Source organism: Corvus cornix, chromosome 2 (genome assembly GCF_000738735.6).
Source record: "Corvus cornix cornix isolate S_Up_H32 chromosome 2, ASM73873v5, whole genome shotgun sequence".
Taxonomy (NCBI): Eukaryota; Metazoa; Chordata; class Aves; order Passeriformes; family Corvidae; genus Corvus; species Corvus cornix.
The window spans coordinates 63885372-63908289 of NC_046333.1; the positions used below are offsets into that span (position 1 = coordinate 63885372).

At 42.1% G+C, this 22918-nt stretch overlaps 1 protein-coding gene across 1 annotated transcript; it reads left to right on the forward strand.

Annotated features, from left to right (window-relative positions):
- The first annotated feature begins 266 nt into the window (after window positions 1–266).
- LOC104691417 (myosin regulatory light chain interacting protein) lies at window positions 267–15940 on the forward strand. Its single transcript, XM_039549203.1, has 7 exons — window positions 267–483; window positions 1478–1668; window positions 10632–10817; window positions 11663–11860; window positions 12194–12358; window positions 13789–14209; window positions 14553–15940. Exons 1-7 carry the CDS (start codon window positions 397–399, stop codon window positions 14640–14642), a joined length of 1338 nt encoding a protein of 445 aa, XP_039405137.1. The 5' UTR covers window positions 267–396; the 3' UTR covers window positions 14643–15940.
- Window positions 15941–22918: the final 6978 nt, after the last annotated feature.

Here is a 22918-nt window from a genome sequence, read left to right on the forward strand (position 1 = left end):
GCGCCGTGCGGCTCGGGACGCTGAGGGCCAGGAGAGGCCGCAGAGCGGCGGGGGCGCGCGGCCGCGCGGGCACGGCGGGGGGCGCCCGAGAGCGAGCACAACACACGCCCGGCCGGCCATGGCGGCGCTGATTGGCGGCGGCGGCGGCCTGCGGCCGTGAGCGGCGCCCCGTGATTGGCCCGCAGGTGCGGGCCCGGGCGGGGCGGGGCGGCGGAGGGTACATAAGGAGGGAGCGGCGCTGGCGGCGCGCAGGCGGCGGGGTACGGGCGCTGGCTGGGTGCGGGCGTGGGTGGCGGCGAGGACGGGGGGTGCGTGTGGGGCTCAGCCCGTGCCGACAGCGGCGGCGGCCGCTCCGCGTGTCCGTGGCGGCAGCAGCGGTGCCGCCTGTCCCCAGCCATGCTGTGCTATGTGACCAGGCCGGACGCGGTGGTGATGGAGGTGGAGGTAGAGGCGAAAGCCAACGGCGAGGACTGCCTCAACCAGGTGAGGGGCTTCTCCCCGCTGCCCGCCCGCCAGGCGCCAGAGCTCTGGACGGGGGCTGTGACGGGCGTAGCGGTGACCACGGGGCAGTGCCGAGCGCTGGTGCCCGCAGCCGCGCGGCTCCCCCTGGCACCCGCCGCCCTCTCCCCGCGGCGGGGCCCGGACGCCGGGCGAAGGGCGGCGGTGGCGCGGGGCTGGGCCGTGCGGGGGCGGCCGCGGTGGTGGGGGCGGGGAGCGCCGCAGTCTCCCCGCGTCCCTTACGGTTTTGGGTCTTTATTTTCCTTTTTTCTTTTTCCCAACGCCTTCTCCATGTTGGATGCAGAGGGTGCTGCATCCCCCTCCACGGGGCTCTCCGGCACCTCTACTGTGGGAAGCGCAGGCCCGGGCCTCGCCACTGAATCCTGCTGGAAGTGGCCCCGAGAAGGGGACACGAGTGGGGCCAGAGGCGGGGGATGTAGCACCCACTGCATCCAGCCCTCTGTATCAGGGGCCGAGCGGGCTGGAGCTGCCGTCCAGGTGCCTTCTCGCCTTTCCGTCTCCACCGCCTCGGTGTGTCTGCGGTGGCTGCCGTGGGGATGCTGGGGAGAGACAGACGAACAGTCCGGTCTGCTGGTTGCACCTAAGTAAAACTTGTGGGTGACTGTACTTTTTTTACTCCTCCTTGCCCAGCAAGTGCGACTGGCTTTGATGTTGAATAGCAGATGTTCTCTTCTTGTGGAAATCCGCTGACCCTCTGAAGTGCCTGTCCTGGGGGTAAAATTTGCCCATAGAAGCCCATGTGTTTTTTGGCTAGTGGAGAAATTCCTATTCATGCTTAGTGTTTTTCTCTGGGCTGTTTTGTATGCAACCTAGAATCCAAGTAATTAAGCCTTTGTACGAAGGTGCTGACAGCAGGATTTTGTGTGTGTGTTTTAAGTGAGCAGTCTGAAATACCACTTCAGATGTTACTTTTCATTATCATGTTGTAGCCTGATTGTAAAGAACCTCGTTCTTTCAGGTTTGCAGAAGGTTGGGAATTATAGAAGTTGATTATTTTGGACTGCAGTTCACCGGCAGCAAAGGCGAGAATCTATGGCTGAATTTGAGGAACAGGATCTCCCAGCAGATGGATGGTTTAGCCCCTTATCGATTGAAATTGAGAGTCAAGTTCTTTGTTGAGCCACATCTTATCTTACAGGAACAGACAAGGTAAATAAATATGGTTGTAAGTGCATTTCATTTAATACTTTGTTTTCAATTTCTGTAACTTAGGAAAGTGACTACACATTGTTTTTATTTCTTTATGGTAATTTTGCTTGACTTTTCTATGTAGTTTTAAAATCTTAGTGTTTTTGAAGTTCATTGATAATTTTTTTTAGAAAAATGTAATTAAATTGGCAACATGAAGTTTTGTGTAGCTACCAGTAAGTAATGAGTGTGAGTAATTTTGTGAGCACTTAGTGCTGGAACTGGAAGAAACTAAGCTCCCAGTAGCAAACTTTTCATATGGTATTTGTGTGTCCGATAGTAACCTCTGTTTTGTGGTGTTACTCTAGGTCATTCTGAACCACTAGTACAGAAAGGCAGGAAACAATTCCTCCCACAGTGCAAAAAAACTTGCTGAATTCCTTTTTGTCTGGTATTATGTTACAGTAACTTTCATATAGCTACAGGCCCTTAGAGGCTACAAAAGAAACAGCTGTCTGGCTGCCTCTGTGGCTGGTCCTCTTAACTAAATTGTTATACTGTTATTAAATCAGAAGAAATAGTCTTCTAGGATTAGTAGGGAACACTTGCTTTTATTCCAGGACTTTGGTTACCACATGAATTCCAACAGAATTATCTTTAAAGAATGCTGTGCAAATATATATTTAATGCTGACCTTCCAGCTACTTTTTCCAGTTAGTTTTGGATAGTACAGTTAATATGAATGGAGCCAACTGGAATCTAGTGTTTATATGATAATGCCAAAACTCATTTTCACTGCTCGCCTGAACTTGGTACTCTTAGAATCCTTAACTTAGTACTTTCAGAATTAAGACCATGAATACACCATGGTGCTTCTGCACAGGATGTCTAAAGAACTTGATCAGAGGCTGACAGTCTGATTTGGTGTTTATTTCATAGGAAAAAGGTTTAGAGTTTATTTTTTGATCTAATGTGTAGGGGAGAGGCTTTTAGGGAGCAGTGGTTCTAGCTTATCAATATGGTTGAAGTTTTCAGAATGCTGTGGTGGTAGACCATGGTTGTCCTGGATAATAGCTCCAGTTAGGCAAATGCATTCAAACTGAATTCCAGTTTTGATATACTGTTATTTAGGAAATAATTTCTACTATCCATGACATAGCTTTGAGTATTTTTCCTTAAAGAAACTTCTCCTCTTATTTAAATATTCTCTGTAAGTATAAAACCAAATTACAAATGGGATTTATGTAGAACAAAAGGAGCCATGTAATTTCATACCTGATGAGGCAGAAGAGATTACCCTGGGCATGTCGGATGTGTCTCCACTCACAAAACAAATCAGGGTGAAAATCTGAGGAAACCTGAAAGTAGCATTTTTGTGCTATCATTGATGAATGCTTGTTCAACTTTACAAGGCTTTTGCAGACGTCTGTGTCCCTGCCTTCAACACTGTCAATGCAAGACTTGGCAGGAGGTGGAAGTTAATAGAGACGTTGAACTGGTGAAACATGCCCCAAGGGCCTCAAAGACCAGCTTGTGTAGCTAAAATGTAACAGAGCTTATACACCTACATCAGAGCAAGCAAGTATTTCTCCAATGTAAAGATGATTTAAAAGAATGTAGATGGGGGCAAGCTTTTTTTAAGTACTAATTAAGACTGTTCTGAAACTAATATTTTTAGCAAACAATTTTTAAATTAATCTGGGGTTACGCATCAGAAGAAAAAACCAAATACATGTTGTATGTCAAGTTGTAATAACTGCCTTTTAGTTGTGTAAGCCCGGTAGTGCACATGTAGCAGACCTAGAATTCCAGTGCCTGTGGTAAATGTCTGTTCTCCTGGATTGTTGACACTGAGTTTTAGTAGATGGACTTTTTTTCTCCTCGGGTCTGCTTGAGGATTTACATATGCATGTAACTGTGAGTTCATACTTAGTTTGTGCATAAGCATCAAGGAGAAGATGAAAAACTTGTAAACCTGTTGCCAAACTTAAAGATTAATAGATGTATCGTAGAATTGCAAGGATTAGCTGTACAGTTAAAGCTGACACATTGTTTCATCTTTATCTGCAAAGTCTTGAGGAAGAAAGTGATGGGTGTCCTTAGTTTCCTTTAGCAGTTATGTCCATATTTGATGTGTGGGGTGTTTCTGGCAGAGCTGTTGCCTTGTGGTCCTGTGTGTGAAGAATGCTGGGGAAATTTTCCAGTCTTTTGCTTGCAGCCTCTGATCCTGTTTTTGCATATAAATTAGATGCATGTTGAGAACTGCTTTTGAAACCTGAGAAGCTGCAAGTAATTCTAAATTTTGTTGATATGCTTCATCATGATTATAATAGCAAGCATTGTGACTGAGTTACTAGGTTTTTTTCTGTATTTTTTGGAATCTTTGCCAACGCCATTTGCAGTGCTTTGTTCAACCCTTGCCTTGCACTTGAATTTAAAACTCAGGTATATGTTTGTTTGTAGCAATTTAATGTTCAGGTTTCTACATGCTGTGAAAGCCGATCTGGCAACAGAACATCGACCTCTGCTTCTGTTATCTTTAATCAGCCCAGTGGAAGATTGCAGCCAATTTTAATACTCTTATACAAGGCAGCCCTCTTGCTACAGAGCAGGTTATAATTGTATCTCTGACCAGTGTGGCAACAAACCACCTTCTGTAAGTGCTTTGGGAATTGCATGGAAAATCTACTGCACTTCTTTTACAGGGTTAAAAGCAGTTTATTTCTATTCTTTGGATCTCAGCTTCTAGGTTTTTTATTTGACTACCTGGTACTGAATTGCACCACATGATTTCATAGTTTAGAATTGTTTTCAATGGAATAAAAGTGCTTCAGTGCAAGAATGTCATTCAAATTTAATCTACTGCTGTCAGAGTTTTACAAATAAGTCTGAGATGTGAACAGTGTGCTGCTTTAGAGGAGTGAAGAGCTACATGTTTTCTTTAGCATGGAAAATCACATTGGCTTGAAAAGGATTGCTATCTTTTTGCTGAAAGACACATGTGATGGTCCAAGATCGAGATCATAACTCTGGCTTGTGTTGCGTTTGTTTTCACTGTTTTCTGTATTTCTTTGATAGGTCGTGCAACAGTTTGGGGGAAAAAAGCAAACCTGCTTTTCGCTTCTTTACTGAATGACTTGTGGGTGGTTCATGTAACAAATGTTGTGAAGTGTTGAATTGCAATAAGGAGCTGGGGCTTAGAGAAAGGATTATACCTCACTAATCGGAATTTTCAGGAGACTTTTTGACTGGGGGTGGGGCCGGCAGGAGACGCTCGGCAGCGGTGCGGGCCGGGCGGGTCCGCCCTGCCGGATGCGGGTGTCAGGGGCAGCAGCGGGGCAGTGACCGGGAGTAGCCCCGGCCCGGGAGCCAGCTCCGGGGCAGAGAGCTCCGGGCATCAGCCACAGGCTGTTGTGGAACGTGGAGCAGAGGAGTCTTGAAACTTGCACCTTTTAAAGGAGAGTGTTTGCTGAGCTGCCCAAGAGGCCAATGGTGTCCAGCAGCAGTCTGGGAGAATGGTGGGTTTAGGTTTTAAATTCAACCATATTTGCCTTGTGTAGCACGAATGAAAATCAAATATTCACGCGTAAGCCCCGACAGTTTAAGATATGACCAAATTCTAACTCTATATCATGAAGCACTCAAAAGAGCTGCATTTTGCCAGCCTTGAAAGTGGCAATTATTGTTTTGGAGGCTTTTAAGTTGTGTGATGTTTGCCAGTATTTGAATTACATTTACAAAGTACACTTTTTTGCTGGTTGTTTTGATGAGTTAGTTGAAATTAAGAATGGCCTTGTAAAATCTGTTGAGCAGTCAGATACATGTAGTAGGTAGAAATTGAGAACCATCCTATTATCCCATAGCATTGGGTAGCCAGCGCAGCAGTGACATGGTATTTGTTACAAGGCAATGAAAGTGTGTGTGATAGACACTGGGCTGGGTTTAATGAATCTGTTTGTCTAGATCAGAGTTGAATTGCAGTTGGTAACTTTTTACCCACTCTGCTGAGAGCAAGTAACAACAAAGATACTGAGGAGCATTAAAAAAGCAAAAAACATTGTTTTTTTTAATGTGGGGTGGCCTTGTCTGCTTTTAAAACTGGAATTATATTCTGTAGATTTAGAGATCTTTATCAATATATATTTTAGGGAGAACAATTATGCCTCTTAATTTTGATTTTAGACTACAGAGCAGTAAATTTACTTCACAGTAGGAAAGAGACTTAACCTGTGGTAAGGAATCATACTGCAAACAGAACAGGTAGTTCCTTGGGAGGTGTGCTAAGATACTTGCCAGCAGTCTGGCATGAGAATGAGGTCTTTCAGCTGTGCTTCTAGTTTAGGAGTCATTAATCAGATGCAGATACCTCTTTGATAAAGGACTGGGGTTTTCCACTTCTTCCACTGACAGCTAAGTTTAGAGCTTAAAATTTTTAGCTGCCTATTTGCTCTGTTTCCCTTGCCTTGATTTAAAAAAAAAAAAGTAATAGAAACTACTAGCAGAATGTTGATTCCTAATGCACATAAGGTCTTCACTGAGTTAAAAAAGAAAAGCTGATCTTATATTCCATGTACTCAACACTTTTCAGAGTATTTTTTTGTGGAGTTGTTATTGCCAGTTCATTTGGATGAACACTAACTAGGTGATTGTCCCCCTCTTGGAATTCCATTGTAGTGAAATACTTAATGTCTGTTTCTGATAGCAGTGTTCAGTATCATCAGCCTGCATAAACTGCTTTAGAGGGAAGCGAAAAGCAATTAATGGGATTGATATCTGGATCTGTGACTTTGGTTTGGTAGCTACACTTTTTTGTGAAACAGACCATCTGCTGAAATCTCCTTGCAACCTTCCTTTTCTACAGTTTTTGTATCGAATTATTTACATCCAACTGCAATACATTAATCAACTACGTTTTATTTTACTGAGTGTTTTATATGCACATTAATATTAAATTATATGAAAAACGTGGATCCAAAAATAAGGATGCAAAGTGAATATAAGATCACCGCTGTAGCTAGTGCTTGAAGAAAGCCTGTGATCCTGTTCTAATTGTAAAAATGCCTTTTTCCCCTTTGGAAAAGAAGCAATCTGTCTGGGCAGTGACTGACAAAGTGTAGCTTTGGCAAACTTAATGTGTTGCCCTCTAGTCAATATTCCTGTGTAGTGTTTTGAACTACCAAACTCAGAGGGAACGTTCCATAATTGAATACACAGGTATGTCTAGGTGGCATGAGGTTCAGAGAGGAAGGAAAGGCTATTTTGGGCTACAGAGACTGTCTTTTGTACCAATGCTGTCACGTGTAGAGAACTTGAGCTACAAGTGCAATGGGAGGTTCTGTTTGTCCTTAAAGTTGCCACTAGTTGATCAATGTCCCAACACATCTGGCAGGTGTTAAGATGACTAGGAGACACAACAATTGATGGGCAAACTTCATAGTTGTGAAGATTTAGAGACTAAATGAAGCTTTGGCAAGGGTAGTAAAGAGCTGTAGAATGTGCTAAGAATTGGGGCTGGGGGTTGGAACAGACAGACCTACCTTTTGTCTGACTTCAGTTACTTCTCAAATTTATAACATGCAATATTAATGCATCAAGTGCAACTGAAATGTGAATGATGCAGAAACAAAAACATTTAGTTTCTTTTATGGTGGACAAACTTTAGATTTTCTACCAGTAATGTTGGAACCTTTAGGGAACTTACAAACAGTTCAGTTTTTAGTTTTAACAGTTCATTGTTCTAAAACTTGCTAGGTAAAAATTCCATTAAGTGTAAAATATTAGTGCTGAAATAATTCCTTGGAAAAAGTGTATCCTTTTACTGTACAACATATCTTTAGAGGTGAGAAAAAGTCTTACATTTTTTTTTTATCATAGCTAAAGGTTCCAAGAGAGAGGAGGGATGGTAGATTGTGTATGAAGCGATTAGGTCACAATCTAATTTACAGAAACTTACATAAATCTGTGATATGACCAGATTTTCTACAGACAGTCTATTAGGTCCCTTAGAATTTGCAGAACTAGATAAGGAACTGCATCAAGGCTCCTAATGCATTAGTTTTGCTATTGTATTCAGCAATAAAATCACGTTCTTATGCCTTTTTCTTTGAGGATCAAAAGACTTTGTTTAGTTTTGTGTAAAAAAAAGAAATTAAATCTGCATTTGTAATCATGTTGTGGCTAGTGTCATGTTTTGGACCTTTGAAGAGGGATGATTTTACAGTGGATAGTTATATCACTTTGAAGGTGTGCACTGTGAGTGCAGCTGGATGGGCTAATCAAAACCATTTTTTCAGATGTCTAAAATGCTTATAACCCTCACTGTCTTTCAATTTCTTGATGCCTTTCCTTCATCAAACACACTTAAGGACTCAAAACAAGCAAACAAAATCCCAAAAACAAACAAAAAACCCCAACACACATTAAAAAAAAGGCAGAGAATTTGCTACCTGAACTTTAGTTTGGGGCAGCTGCTCTAACAGATCAGTGCAAAGTCATTCACTGTCCTGAGTGCAGTTTAGGTAATTTAGGTGCAGATGGACTGTTAAATATTGTTCTTATCTGTTTTCTGACTTAATAAAACAGCTTATGATAGTGTAAGCTGGGACAAGAATTTGCATAACTAGTTACTTTGCAATAACTGTCCTTTATATGTGCTGTTTGTTCCATTTATCAAAAAAATGCAAAGTAGCTGAGTATCTGTGAGATGTTTTCCCTTATGTGATATGAGCCAGTTATGGAAAGTTACTGCACATTAGCTGATGTGATGCTATTTCACATTGTGCCTTAAACTCATTTGTCTTCTATGCCATTACTGGCTCTATAGTAATGGAATGTGACAAGCCATGCATCTGCTGTATCTGTTTCAGAATTCATCTGTAATTCATCTGTATTTGCTGGAGCAATATTTTGGTTTTCAGCTTCCCTTGAGATGTCAATAAGGTCTTCCCAGCAAGGGGAGAACTCTTGACTTTACCCTGTGTAGTTAGTGCTGTCATATGCAAAAAAAAAACCCTGAAGATACAAGCATTTAGGTGTGGTAGTTGTAAATGTTTCAGCTAATGAGAAAAAAATGGTCAGATCTTTCTTTGAAAATACTGTATTTGTAATTAGTACTTAAAGTGACTGGAAATCCTGTTCTGTCAGAGGATCAAGAGTGCATGAGAAGCTGTTATTTTATGAAATGTTGATTGGAGTTAGGAAAATACCTACTATTTGAATTTATTTTGGCCCTAGTGTTTTAGTAATTTATACTGAATTCTTCAGGTTTATGGACTGAGCACCAAAAAGAGTCTGTACAACTAAATCACTTTAAAAGGCCACAGATAGGCCTTTCTGTGGCCCAAGCCCAAAGAGCTATGACTCTGCAAGGTGTGAGAAACAGATGAGAGCAGAGGTTTGACTCTCAAAAAAAAAAAAAAAAAAGAGCCTAAACAAGGAATAACCTGCTAACAGTAGAGGCAGCTCTGTCTGAAGTTCTGGTCCTCTTGCCACCTAAACTTGTGTCCTGCACAGTGTGAGGCTGCGCATTGGCTTCCACCAGACCCCTTCCAGAGCTGCTGAAGGATGTAGGTTGGTGTTCAGACTTCAGTGTGACGCAATTAAGCACTTGCATCACAACTATCATGATACTCCAGCAGGAGAAATGGTTTGCAAAGGGAGCTGTGACTTGCTTGTTGCAGGAAATGGACTGTAGGAAAGGTTACAGGATAATTTAATACCAATTCTTTTTTCCTGATTCAACAAGTTGTGGATATGAGGCATCTTTTGGACTGGTATCTTCTTAGTTTCAACATTTACCAATAGAGCTAAGAAAAACCACAACTTTTTCAAGTTCTGTAATTGCTCGTAGTGCCGAAAAAAAGTCCTATTTGCCCTGTTGTACAAAGGAATTATAGAATGCTACAAAAGAATATATGTAAGATACTATTCAAAATTCCCATTGTAAGGAAAGCTCATCACTTACTAGGATCTTCAACTTCAGTGATGAGAGATTCAATACAGAGCTTCAGTAAAGCTTTTCTTAAAAGTAGATTACACTTCACTTTAGAAAAGTAAATGTCCCGTTCCTGTGGAAGCCAAGACACATCCCTGTGGGTGCTAGGCTTCATTTATTGAACGTTTTTTTTCAGTGATACATAACTGTGGTACATAATTCTGCATCTGGATTCCATAAATATGTTGAGTCTTAAAAAGAAATGGTAAGAAATTTATATTGTGTCCCCTGAGGGGGAAAAAAGGATGATTCTATAGAAGCTAGGGTAGCCCATAGGGGATATTAACATGCTGCTGTTAATGTTGGCGAAAATGTTGATTTGTCTGTCAAAGTAACCTGTTAGATAATTAAGAGCAGCTTTGTGAATTTTGAGCAAGCTGCCAAACCTTGGTCTGACAAATGCTTACACAGAAGCTGTTCTTCTATTTTATTCCACAATGCCTTTTCAGGTGTTTCAGGTTATTCTGTTAATCATGTCACTGGCAAAAACCCTACGGGCTGGAGCATTTCCACTGTGTAGACAAAGGGTGGCTTCTCCTCTTGCATGACAGAAGTGTGTATGTTTTGAGGTGCTCTTCCCAAATTTGGTTTTGTGAAATGCAGAATAACTTGTAAATGGCAACAAAAAATGTAAACATAGGAAACCAATTGAAATCTTTCATTGATATTTTACTCACTAAATTGAAGTTATTAAGTGGCCTTAGGAGTTAAAGCAGTTCCTGTTCTTGAGATATTATTGATGACATTAAAGTGCTCATTTCTTTTAGCAGTGCTTTTAGGTACTGTCTTCACTTGTAGCTTCATGTTTAAGAGTAAGTGAAGAATAAGATGGAGGCCCTTTTCTTTCCCTTGTGCCAGACTTTATGTACTGGGTACATTCACTGCAAATTCTGGAATTACCAAATATAGCTGAGGTGTTACTTGTTACATGTTTTGATTACAGATGTCATGTAATGATTTCTCTAAGCAAATGTTTCTGATTGTGTTGCAGGCATATGTTTTTCTTGCATATAAAAGAAGATCTTCTTGCTGGTAATCTTCAGTGTTCTTCAGAGCATGCAATTGAACTTAGTGCATTGTTGGCACAGATGAAGTTCGGAGATTATAACCAGAACACTGCCAAGTACAATTATGAAGAGTTGTGTGCAAAAGAGCTCACCACTACCATTTTGGAGAGGTAAAAAGTACAATGATCTAGTCTCCTTTTTGGAGACCAACAGCAGAAGATTTTGTTATGCATTTAATTGCTGGTGCTATAGCGTAAAACAGTAATTTAACAATAATAGCTTTGGAGATGAAAATGTGACCTGAATGTTTGATGGTCTGTTTTCAGTTAAATTTTTAAGCTCAGTTATTAGGTGGTTTTTTGTGGGGGTATTTTTGGTGGTTTTCTGGGGTTGGCTTTTTTTTTTCTTGTTTTTTTTACTTGTTTGGGTTTTTGTTTGGTTTTTTGTGGCTTTTGTTTTTGTTTTTTTTTTCTTGTGAAAACTCTGGTACTTGAGGAAATACAGATATATATATAAAAGTACCTGGAGCAAAGTATTTAAATTTTAAGTATGTCTTAGACCAACACTTGTGAATGAAAGCATTTATCTGGCTTAGTACCCTTATCCTGAAAAGCAGACAGAATTCTGAAACACCTTCATAGCTCAATTCCTGAATATCAGGAAACATTCAGTGTGTCATACTTTTCCGTAGTGTTTTTTTTAACTATGAACTTAGTGGTAGTTCAGGGAAATATTTTGGGGCTGGTGGTGTTAGTTAGAAAGCCTTGATTACATGTAGCTTTTTCATTTCTTAGCAAATGCACAGTATTTTCTCCTTGACATTCTCAGGATGTTTTGGTAATTCTCAGCTACTTCCAATTCCAATTGCTGGAAATCTATAGACAGATAAAGCAGGTCAGGAGCATGTGCTAATCTGTTTAACTAGGTCATCTAAAAACCCGTGTTAAAACAAGCTGCTGACAGTAACAGCAGATACTTGAGTTAATTCACCTATCCTTAATCTTTTTATCAACAGCATTATTACAAAGCACAAGGAGCTTGAAGGTCTAAGTCAAGCATCTGCTGAATACCAGGTTCTACAGATTGTTACAACACTGGAGAACTATGGGGTAGAGTGGCACTCAGTGAGAGATAGTGAAGGACAAAAACTCCTTATTGGTGTTGGACCTGAAGGCATATCCATCCGTAAAGATGACTTCAGTCCAATCAACAGGTATGTATTTTCTGGAACCATTTGCATGATCAATTTTTCAGAAATACTGAGCATGCCTCTAGTTTTCACATAAATACACAAAACTGCTCTGAGAATTACTAAAAGTGACTGTATATAGGGTCTGAGGGCACTACCTGCTTGTAATCAAAATAACAAGTGACCTTAATACTCTTGATTTTTATATTTATTTTTGAGGTGGCATCTTCAATCAGCATTGCTGACTACTGTCAGAAATCATTGTAACTTCTGATAAAAATGCACTGTAGTATTTTGTGGAAAATGCCCTTATCCTTAAAAACTAAATAACCTTTCCTTTTTAATACTAATTTATAGGATTTCTTATCCTGTTGTTCAAATGGCAACTCAGTCTGGGAAGAATGTGTATCTGACTGTTACCAAGGAGTCTGGTAATAGTGTGGTTGTCTTGTTTAAGATGATCAGTACAAGGGCAGCAAGTGGACTCTACAGAGCAATTACAGAGACTCATGCATTTTACAGGTCAGTATTGCCCCTAGAGTCGTGTGGTGCTGCTCTTCTCCAGTGTTTGAACTAAGTGCTTAAGCAGCCAGCAGTCTGACTGCAGTTTGGAAATACTCTGCAAAATTTCATTGTCTTTGCAGCCTCTCCTTTCCTCTTAAGTCCAGAAGCTGAACAGGTTTTTGCTGCTTTCCATTTTGTGGGGTGGGAGTAACAAGAAAAGTAAGCAAAATTTTTCCACTATGAATAACAGCATTTCAGAGTATAAACTTTTAATGTTCCTTGATACTTAATAAACAATACATACATTTTTTGTTCCAATGTAGGAGGGAGATTGATACCAATGGGGAAGATCCTGTTACTCAGATTGTGTAGTTCCTTTATTTGGCTCCTTCATTTGTTACGTTACCTGTATGCCACCTTCCCATCCCCTGTATTTAAACCTTCTTACAGTTCTTCTGTCCTTGCTCACATGCTCAGGATTTTGCTTCCTGCCAGCAGCTATCCATTGTCTCTATCCTGCTGCCCTTTGAGGTAGGGGTGCTATACTCATTTGTCGGTGGGCAATTTTTCAGCCCCCTTTCATTCAGTGGTGTCCAACACTGATCAGTCAGACTAGCTGTCAAACACACTTAGCAGTGTTTTCTTAAAATTAACTACCACACACCACTTTCAATTACTTTTTGATCTCTGTCTCTGCTTGTAATTTCTTCTGTCCTTTGCAGTCCCTGATTTTAATTTAAGCAGAATTTTAGTTTGGCAATAGCGTTTGGCCATAAGCTTAGATCTTGGACCTTAGGCCCTGTGAGGCTGTAGTCCTTACATTCTGTGTTTTCTTTCCTGTGTTGCCTAGAGAAGCAATATGCCTTAATAGGCTTCTGCAGATTCCACTGTATCACTGAAATAAGTGACAAGCATGGTTAGGGTAGCTGAAATGCACAGTGGCAAATACAAATGCCTTAATTCTCTACACTGCATTCGCACTGGTTCCTTTCAGAATGACATAATACTAGTATATAAAGTACTGGGTGGAAATTGGGTTAAAAATACTACTTGACTCTATGATAAAAATGGAGAGCCAAAGACTCTTAAGTGGAATTCTTTAAGGCGGTGTTTTGAAATACCATGCAAAGAGGTGTTGCCAGGCTGAACTGTGTATTAAGCAAGTGTCTGCTGTTTGTTAGCATAATTCCTTAAGTCCCTTCCATAGGCTGCCTCTGTTTTACCAGACACTTAACATTTTGAAGATGTAAAGCCATTGTCACTTTCCATTTTACACTTTTCAAAGTAGAGTTGTCATGCAAAGATCATTCAAGAGCTTAAATACTACCTCAGACCATTTCATTTGCTTTAATTTCAGTACTGGTACTTCAGCTTTGGGAACAAATTACTGTAGTATGGGTCTATTGGTATTAACTAACCAATCTTGCATTTGTCCTGTTGCTTTATAGGTGTGACACTGTCACCAGTGCTGTCATGATGCAGTATAGTCGAGACTTAAAGGGTCACCTAGCATCTCTATTTCTGAATGAAAACATTAATCTTGGTAAAAAATACGTCTTTGACATTAAAAGAACATCAAAAGAAGTTTATGATCATGCGAGGCGAGCTCTTTATAATGCTGGCATTGTGGATCTTGTTTCAAGAAGTGATCAAACCCCACCAAGTTCCCCTCTTAAGTCTTCAGAAAGCAGCATGAACTGTGACAACTGTGAGGGTCTCAGCTGCCAACAAACAAAAGCCCTGCAAGAGAAGTTGCGGAAGCTGAAGGAGTCCATGCTTTGTATGGTGTGTTGTGAAGAAGAGATAAATTCAACCTTTTGTCCCTGTGGCCACACAGTTTGCTGCAAGTCCTGTGCTTCCCAGTTACAGGTAAATGCAGCTCCATTGAGTTATGAGTTACCAAGTTGTGTGGAAGGTTTGTTTTTTGTATATTTGAGGGTCAGGGATTAATACATTTGTGTTGATGTTCTAGTACAACTACTAAAATTTTGTTTGTGGCAAACTAATTTCAGAGAGTGTGCTGTCTGGATGATGTGCTTATGTAATTTGCAGTGAGGATAAGAGTGAGCTGCATGCTTCCCACCCATACCCTGTCTTAGGTATGGGATATGATGGAAAAAGTGCTCTGTTATTGTGTATGTAAAGTCTGCAGGAAGTGCAGAGATTCTCAAAATACAAAGTAAAATAATTTCCCAATGTTTTTCCTTTCCAGTCGTGTCCTGTTTGCAGATCTCGTGTAGAGCATGTCCAGCATGTGTACTTGCCAACCCACACCAGTCTTCTCAATCTGACTGTGATATGATCTACGTACACACTTGAAACCCATCGTGTACTCTTCAAACTGCACTAATAAGAAATGCAACCATTGATTGTGAAGAAGGCAATCACTCTGGCATCTATCCACGATCAAAAGCAAAAAATACTGCATTTTTAACATAAATATTCTTTGTTCAGCATGTCCAGAATGGTTTGGGACATCTTCTGAGAGTAGAAGTGTAATTGATTCATGTTACTTAAAGAATGATCCATAAGTTTGTAGCACGGCAGTGTTGCCACAAAGCTCGGTAACCCTGGAGAAATGTGGTGTACACATGCAGCTGTACCCGGCAAAAGCAATGCAGCCTTTTCTTTTACATGCTCTAAATCCTTTTTAGTACAGTTGCATTGTTTATTTTAATATTAATACTTGCTTTTACACATACCAGTTTAGTAAGGCTCATGGCTTCTGCTTTTAGTAAATTGCTTTAAAGAGGAGAGAACTCCTTTTTTTAAAATTAGTTCTTAAACTGAAGTTACAAGGCTTCACTAAGCAGCTGTGCTTAACTCAGAATTTATTAAATAGAAAACAATTCTGAGAGAATAGCTTAAGAAAGGGAAGACAAGATTGCTAATCTTTAAGTGTTGAGGGTGGGTCAGGAAAGTCTTGTGGTTGACAGTGTCCTGTGGAAGCACTGCTATGGGACTTCATTCACAGCTCTCAGTGGACAGGGTACTGCCAAGTTTCCCATAGTCCATTTTTGGCTGTTGGTCTTGGGAGCTGCAGTCAGCTGCCCTTCATGTTGGCTTTATTTTTGGAGACTGATTTTAAACTATGAAACATTCACCATTAGTCTTTAAGGGTTGTGTATAATTTTAAATGCTTTCTTCAGTTAGCATCTTTAGCCGGAAATGACCTACCCAATAAAATGTTTTCGATTTCCACCCCGCTACTTGGGCATTTTGGGCTCTGGTTTCCTAGTGTCTTCTCCAGGGTACAGAGGGAACTGGAGACCATATTTGGGTGCAATACTGGCTTAATCAAAGCTAGAAAAGTACACTGTCACTTTACTGAAATTTTCTGACTATACTTTTCATATTGCCTTAATGTAGCAGTAATGTGTGTTTATGCATCTGTTTCTTTGCACAGACATTTTGTCAAAATATTAAAACTCTACTTTTTTATGACACATTAGCATATAAACCTTACTCTAAGAGGGTATTTATTTTTTCACTTTGTAAAGAAAATTTTGTTTCCTCATGAAGCAAGAGCTTTGTCCTATATTGTAGGCAGCTTCTGTCTTTTTTATATTCAGATTAATAAAGGACTTTAAAAATCTTTGTGTTAATTGCTAAGACTGATTTTGTTCTGAAATTCATTTGAGGCATTACTGAACTGAAAACACAGTACAGCATTTTTGTGTTTACAGTCCTTGAATATTTTGTCACGTTTGAGGTAATGAGGTTTTCTCAAGTGCGTGCAAAGGAGGGAAGAAAACTGACATTTGTTACAGACTGTGAACTTTAAAACAGCTGACATATTCAAACTGTAACATAGCCTTCAGAACTGACTTTGTGAAGAACATTTTCTACAGTAAATGGCCCCAAATCTATGGAGTATATTCCAGGGGAATATAAACTAAAGAATGCAGCGTGCGAGTAGAGAGTTGGAGTTCCAGCAGTCCTGTCGAGCAAGTTCTTAATTACAGATGTGTTGGTGTCTTTTTTTGATTGGAGCTATTCAGACTTGTTAACTTAAAATTCTCCTTTCACATTATTGAAGAGATGGTGCTTGCACACTTCCAGGGCTGTGCTCTGCTATGACAAGGAAGGGAAGGAGTGGGTGTACAAGTGTGTTCAGAGAAGACTGGATCCAGCTACTGTACCAGCATAGAGTAATGCTTGATCAAACCTTCCTTGCTTCCCAAGATTACAACCAAATTATGTTAGTAATATCTAATCCATTATGGCAGCTGGCTCAAATGGATTGTAAATTAATATAAATAGATGTTAATATAGGAATCTGATTTACAGCATGCAACATGATCAAGCTGTTAACATAGGCAAGCATGAACTCTAGGTCCTTGTTATTAAATTGACTGTGTCATTAGACCTTGCTAATAAAAATAATTCCAGTAGTTTGAACTCTAATCAAGGTAGGGTTTGAGACCAGTTCTTTGGCAGTGGTGGAATTTGGGCAAAGCCTGTGGCTTCTGTAAACATACCCTGTTTAGTGTTGAAAAGCTGTGCAGGCCCAAGCTGTGAGGTCGGAGTCCATGCAGGAGCCTGGCCTGGTGCAGGCTGTGCCTGAAGCTGCTGGGAACCTGGGCCCGTATTGGCAAAGCAGACCGTGGTGTTAGGAGGGGTCCCCAGTCATTGTGGGTTTGTGGTTTTTTTAATGAAACGATATTGCCTGTTCTGAGAATTGATCAGCAGTTCACCTCTTCCAAGTGGTGTAAATCACCACACAAGCCTCTGTTGGTTTTTATGTAAGAAGACATTTGATGTAAAACTATGTAAGAATAGCTTTGATTTGTTCACAGACTTCTTTCTTCAGAAGCATTGCTTGAAATGTTGGTCATGCTCTCCTAGGAAAGTTTTGCTTAACGATCCAACACTGCTCTGACTTGTGTTGCTCAATGTTTGTAGGTGGAGTACACTTTATTGCAAGGAGTAACTGTGTCTGGTCCACGTGAGCTGCTGAGTGCTGTGAAGAGTGTAAAGGCAACAATAGGAAATCTTGAACTCCACATGGCAGTTAGTCATACTGCAGAAAAAGTCAGGTCTTGTTTGCTGAAGTGCTGTTCTTTCTCCTAAGATGCTTGTATGTTGTAATTTGTAATGGATAGTAGGGGGGGGGAAAAACAAAATCCCAAACCAGAAAACAACAGCACAGTTTGTGGGAGTAACTGGAGTTTGTGTCCTTGACACTTCCTCAGGAGCAGGAGGGTTGATCGCAAAGCTTCATTTGGCACCTCTCACACCTAAGTCAGCTCCTGTACCAATCTGCTACCCAAAGCTGGTACAACTTGATCTTCAGAATTGCAGTGCAGCTGCTGTAATCCCACTGGGTGTGTGCAATGTCACTTTAAAGGGCTATAGTCTCAAATTTCCACCATAACTACAACCTAAATGGGAAAAACACCTTCAGAGACAACATGACTTGCTGGGTCAATCCAAGCCAGAGCCTTGCTAGTGATGTGCACCTCCTGAGGGTAGAAAAGCATTTAAGAGCAGCCCTGTGGGGAGAGGGGTACATGTGGGAGAACTGGAGAAGACAGATTCTACTAAAGCAGTTATACTTGAGTGTTATTAAGAAATAAGACAGGGATGCAAAGTCCCAAACTTCCACTCGTATCTCCCTGTCTTTCATCCTCCCCTTGCTGCACCAAGGTCTCTGTTTATGGAGAGCTCAGTTGGTGAGGGGCTCCAAAGGCAGCATGTTGAGATGTTCCAAGCTATAGCTGTTATAAAGGCACAGCTCCATCTTCCAGCTCGTAGTTGCTCATTTCAAGCTACATACAAATGTTCAGATGCTAAAGAACTGTAGAATGAAGGCTTCTGCATTTTTAAATTATTTTGATTTCTTCCCCAAGTGCCATAAAAGCATGTACACAGCAGCATTCATATATGTTGAGATTTATTTCCTTGTTAAATCAGCAGTGTTGCCTTCCTAGGAGAATGCCCTCGGGGGAAAATTCTCATCTGTCAGCCTACGCTGTTTGACTTCACAGCAGCACACTGGCATGTTGATCAAAGACAGGGAAAATAACAGCTCAGATTTCCTGTGTATGCTTCTGAACAGCCAACTCCATGGAGTGTTAAAATTATGAATTGACAAATTTTAGGTTCAGTAATGCCTGGTCAAACATACTTCTGTGTGGGGTATGCCCAACCCCTGCCCTGGAGGGAGGCCTGCTGAGATAAGTAGATGTGTAACCTCCCAGCAAAATCCCCTTGGTAAAAGGCAGCACTTCACAGTGAGGGTGAGAGAAAACAAGAACCATGATCTTCTGGGAGACCCTATGTAGATTCTTTGTAACCCATTGGCTTCTACCCTCTCACACCCACCCTTGTATCCCTATAAGATCTACCCTTCTCCCCCTTTGAGTTCAGAGAGCTCGTCCCTAGCCTCCCCTTCGCGGGTTGTGGACTAATAAAGCTGCCCCATGCAGAGCTGCTGTACGGGCCTCTCGTCTCTCTCCTGCTCTGGCCTGGGGTTGCCTCGCAGAACAAGAGCTGAAGTCACTCTCGCTGAAATCACTAAAGAGCTGACAGCCTGCTGAGACAGGCACCTTTCTGCGAAAGCATCCCGGCGGCTGAGGGACCGCCACAGACCTCTGGAAAACTGTCCCTTGTGGGACACTCTCTCTGGGTCGGTCACGGCTTCCTGGGTCTGAGCCACAGACTCCTACCCAGCCGCAGTACTTCTGGAATCACCACCCACCACCATTTTCAGGGAAAGAATGCTGTAGTGCCAGGCAAATGCTTCAGTCATTTTGTGCCCTCAGATTCAGCAAGCTGGAGCTTGTTAAAACAGAAAGCAGGAACTGACAAATGGGTTTAGAAACTAAAATTGTGGCGGGGAAAAAACGTACAACCTGGGTACACTGCTGGAAGAAAGGTGCACTTTCCAAGGCAGTGCCTGAGCGCAGTTTTGATGGAGGAAGTGTGGGTGGGGGCTCCTGCTATGGTGTACAGGGCTGTGGCTTCCCCTGGGACAGGTGGCCTGGCAAGAACACCACTGACCCTTAGCATGAAGGGCTGGGTGGGATGCAGACTAGGAGAAGCAGGAGAGGGCCAGGCAGGAGAGGAGGCATGCTGGGGCATGCAAGCCACTGCCAGGCCAGTAATGCCCCAGGGAAACTCCCACTGCAGCACTCTTCAGACAGGCCACAGCCAAACCTCCCTGTCTGCAAGGAGCCCTGAGCATCACATGACTGCAAGGTAAACCACCAACTGGAACTCCATGGTTTAACATGACCTTCAACAGCACTGGGTGGTAAAAGCTATCATGGTTTCTGGGCCTTCTAGTTTCCTGCAAAGGGTGGTGTGAGCTAGGAGGAATGTTGAGGAGGGACTCTCAGAGCCCTGGCTAAAAGAGTCACTGATGGGTGCAGTACTAAGAGAACACAAATTGTGACAACTCTGAAAACTCTCTCCGTTTGAGAGTGGGACACAAGGGATGCAGAAGAGTGAATGGGGCTGATGCTCCTGGGTGCTCAGAGATGGTGAGCGGGGTTCAGCATGACCTCTGGTTCATGCCAGGATAGGGCACCTGTGGGGGCTGGCCAGCAGCAAACTTCCAAAGCACTCATGCATATGCCAAGTTCCTGAAAGTAAAAGGTCAAGCAAACAGACCATACCAGCTTTACCAGAGCTTAACAACAGGTCACTTGCTGATTTCTCATCAACTAAAAGGCAGAATTCATTTCAGCTGCTTGGAGGCTGGGGTGGGTGGGAAACCAATCTGATCCTGAAAGCTGATGCCTTTCTCTGCTTTCACTTTGACCCTCTCCTGAGTGACCTGATTTAGCATCTCTGCTATTTGCTAACCCTTCCTTATTCTTGAAGACTCTTCTGTTCTCTTACCAGTTATTTCTGGAATCCAGGCTCTGAAGCCAACCCTTCTTCTTCTAGCAGCTGTTCACATAAACTCTGCTCCAGGAAACAATCTGACTTGCTTTGGCCAAGCCTGTCCAGTGAGGATGATGCACACACCAACCCCCACCTCTTTCTGTGCCTTGTCAGGAATGCAAAGGGCACCATCTCTGGCAGCAAGAAAAAAGGAAATCAGTATAAAATAATCTTTCCTCTCACCATTGGGGTGCCTAAATTAGACTGTTTGTCTGTAGCTACCCTGTCAGGGTCACTTAGTGGGTCCAATGGGAATAACTAGGTGTATCTGTGTGTAAAGGCACCCAGCCCACTCTGTTTTATCCAGTAGTTGGTGTCTGGCTTCTCTGCTTCTTCAAATCAAGCCAACGCAGGTAACGAGAGCCAGTAACATGGCAACTTTTACATAAACAGATTTGCCAGAGCCAGATCTTCTTCTCTCCTGCCAGAAAGCTGTTTGTCTGAGGAATCCATGCATCTGGCACCAAATTCCAATCATAGCACTGCAACTGTGGGAATTACAGAGACGTTGGCATCTCATCTAAAGAGACAGTATTTGTTTTCCTTGTTTAGAACTATAAATAGTCAATAGAGGACTCTCATTCAAGCAGTATTGATGATTGAAATAAATCAGGCACAGAGACACGGACAAAAATTGGACTTGTGCTGCAAACACAAACCAAGTCTTGCTTCAGAAGCTGAAGTTCCAAAAGGGCAATGCAAAAAGCACGTGCCCAGCAGCAAACTGGCCCTGAAGGTACACTGACACACCAGGTGTCTGTGTTTGACCTTAAAACTGTTTGCCTGGGTCACTGTTTGAACTGGAATGTTTTTAAAATGCCTTCAGCTCTGCTGTGGTTTTGAGCAGCTGACTTCTTCCCCTCTCCAAGATGCACAAAGTGAAGCAATACTGGAGTGGCCTGAGAGCACCCTGCCTGAACAACCCACTGACAACACTGTGTATGCTCTTAAAGGGCAGGTGCAGGATCTTTATACTTAGCACACTGAAAGTGGTGCTTTACAACCTTATCAGGAGAGCTCTCCAGCCCTGGGGGAGATGTGCATTTGAACCTCCCTTGGGGATGAAGAAGTATGACCACAGTCGATCTATTCCCTGGGTGAAAAATGCCTCTGCTACAACAGGAGGAAAAAGACTTTCTTTTTAAGAAGAGAGAGGGAGAGAAAATAGTTTGTGATCTTAAGAATAATTGCCAGCCTCTTCTTGGAGAAGACTGGTAGGAATAAAAGGTGTGGAAAAACTTTTGGAAGGAAAAAAGAGACAGAAATGTGCTGCCACAATGGATGCTGTTACCCAAAAAACCACAATGCTGCGTAGGTTCCCACGTGTGTAAGTTCCGGCATTTCCCCCTCAAGTCCTGTTCTTACTGAAGAGTTTCTGTCAAAATTAACTGCCATGTCCTGCAAGCCAAGGTCATAGAATCATAGAATCATGTAATATTGTGTTGCAAGGGACCTTAAAAACCATCTAGTTCCAACCCCATCTGCCATGGACAGGGACACCTTCCACTTGACCAGATTACTCAGAGCCCCATCCAACGCAGCCTTGAATGCTTCCAGGGATGGGACATCCACAACATCTCTGGGCACCCTGTCCCAGTGCCTCACCGCCCTCACAGTAAAGAACTTTTTCATAATATCTAATCTAAACCTGCCCTCTTTCAGTTTAAAGCCATTTCCCCTTGTCTTACCATTGCATTCCTTTATCAAAAGTCCCTCTACAGCTCTCCTGTAGGCTCCCTTTAGGCACTGTAAGGCTGCCCTAAGGTATCCCTGGAGCCTTCTCTTCTCCAGGCTGAACAACCCCAGCTGTCTCAGTCTGTCTGCATAGGAGAGGTGCTCCAGCCCTCTGAGCATCTTTGTGGCCCCTTCGTGGTCATTATTTCATCGTCATGGATTGCAAACAGTAGCTCCTCTCTCTGGCAGGGAGCTCTGTAGTGATGGAAAGAGGCAGAGTAACACCAGAAACTGAGCACAGCCTAGTGACTGTAAAATCAGCAGCACAGCTCATGCTGAAAATCGTGTCCTTGAGCAGGAGGGGAACATGTGACTGTGGAAAGAGGAACTAACAAGGGTAAGGAACAAATGACAAGAAGAAAAAGGGAAACTCCCCCGAAACTAAATACCTTGCTGTGGTTTCTAATAATAAATTGCACCATATGCTGTTTCTTTCCTCACTCTTGGCTATGCAAATGTTAAACTAACAACCCCAAGCTGCTAAACCCTTCTTTATGTAATACCAGTCACATAAAAACAACATTGTTTTGGCATAGATAAAACCCTCATGGCTAATCCTCAGCTGAGTGTTGTCTCCCTGGATTTCTTCTAAAGACTGGAGTCCTTTAGGATTGCATTGGGGCACATTTGTCCTTGGAGCCTTTCCTTGCACAGCCTGTTTGTGAAAGGGATAGAGCAGTGTTGTATGAAATATTCTGCAGCTTCACCACCACCTTACTGGATACCCACCCGTAAGTATTATCCATGTGCAAGGTGATATTTCAGTCTCTTAGGACCACTTCCTGATTCCCCCACATGGTTGCAAATTCCCTTTTCTATGTCCAATGCATCCCTATCAAAATACATTTATCTGAAGGTTAATTTTCATGGTGCCGGATATCTTAGTGGAAGGATACTTTCATGAAAAATGTCTCAAAATGTAATGTTCTCTCTTCAGCATGGTATTCTGCC

What these genes read in the sequence shown, in the direction of transcription:
- LOC104691417 (XM_039549203.1), top strand. Translation starts at nt 397, where the DNA reads ATGCTGTGCTATGTGACCAGGCCGGACGCGGTGGTGATGGAGGTGGAG. An exon ending in ACCACTACCATTTTGGAGAG is followed by an intron (nt 10,818 to 11,662) that starts GTAAAAAGTACA and finishes TTTTATCAACAG; the next exon opens with CATTATTACAAAGCACAAGG. An exon ending in GACTTCAGTCCAATCAACAG is followed by an intron (nt 11,861 to 12,193) that starts GTATGTATTTTC and finishes ACTAATTTATAG; the next exon opens with GATTTCTTATCCTGTTGTTC.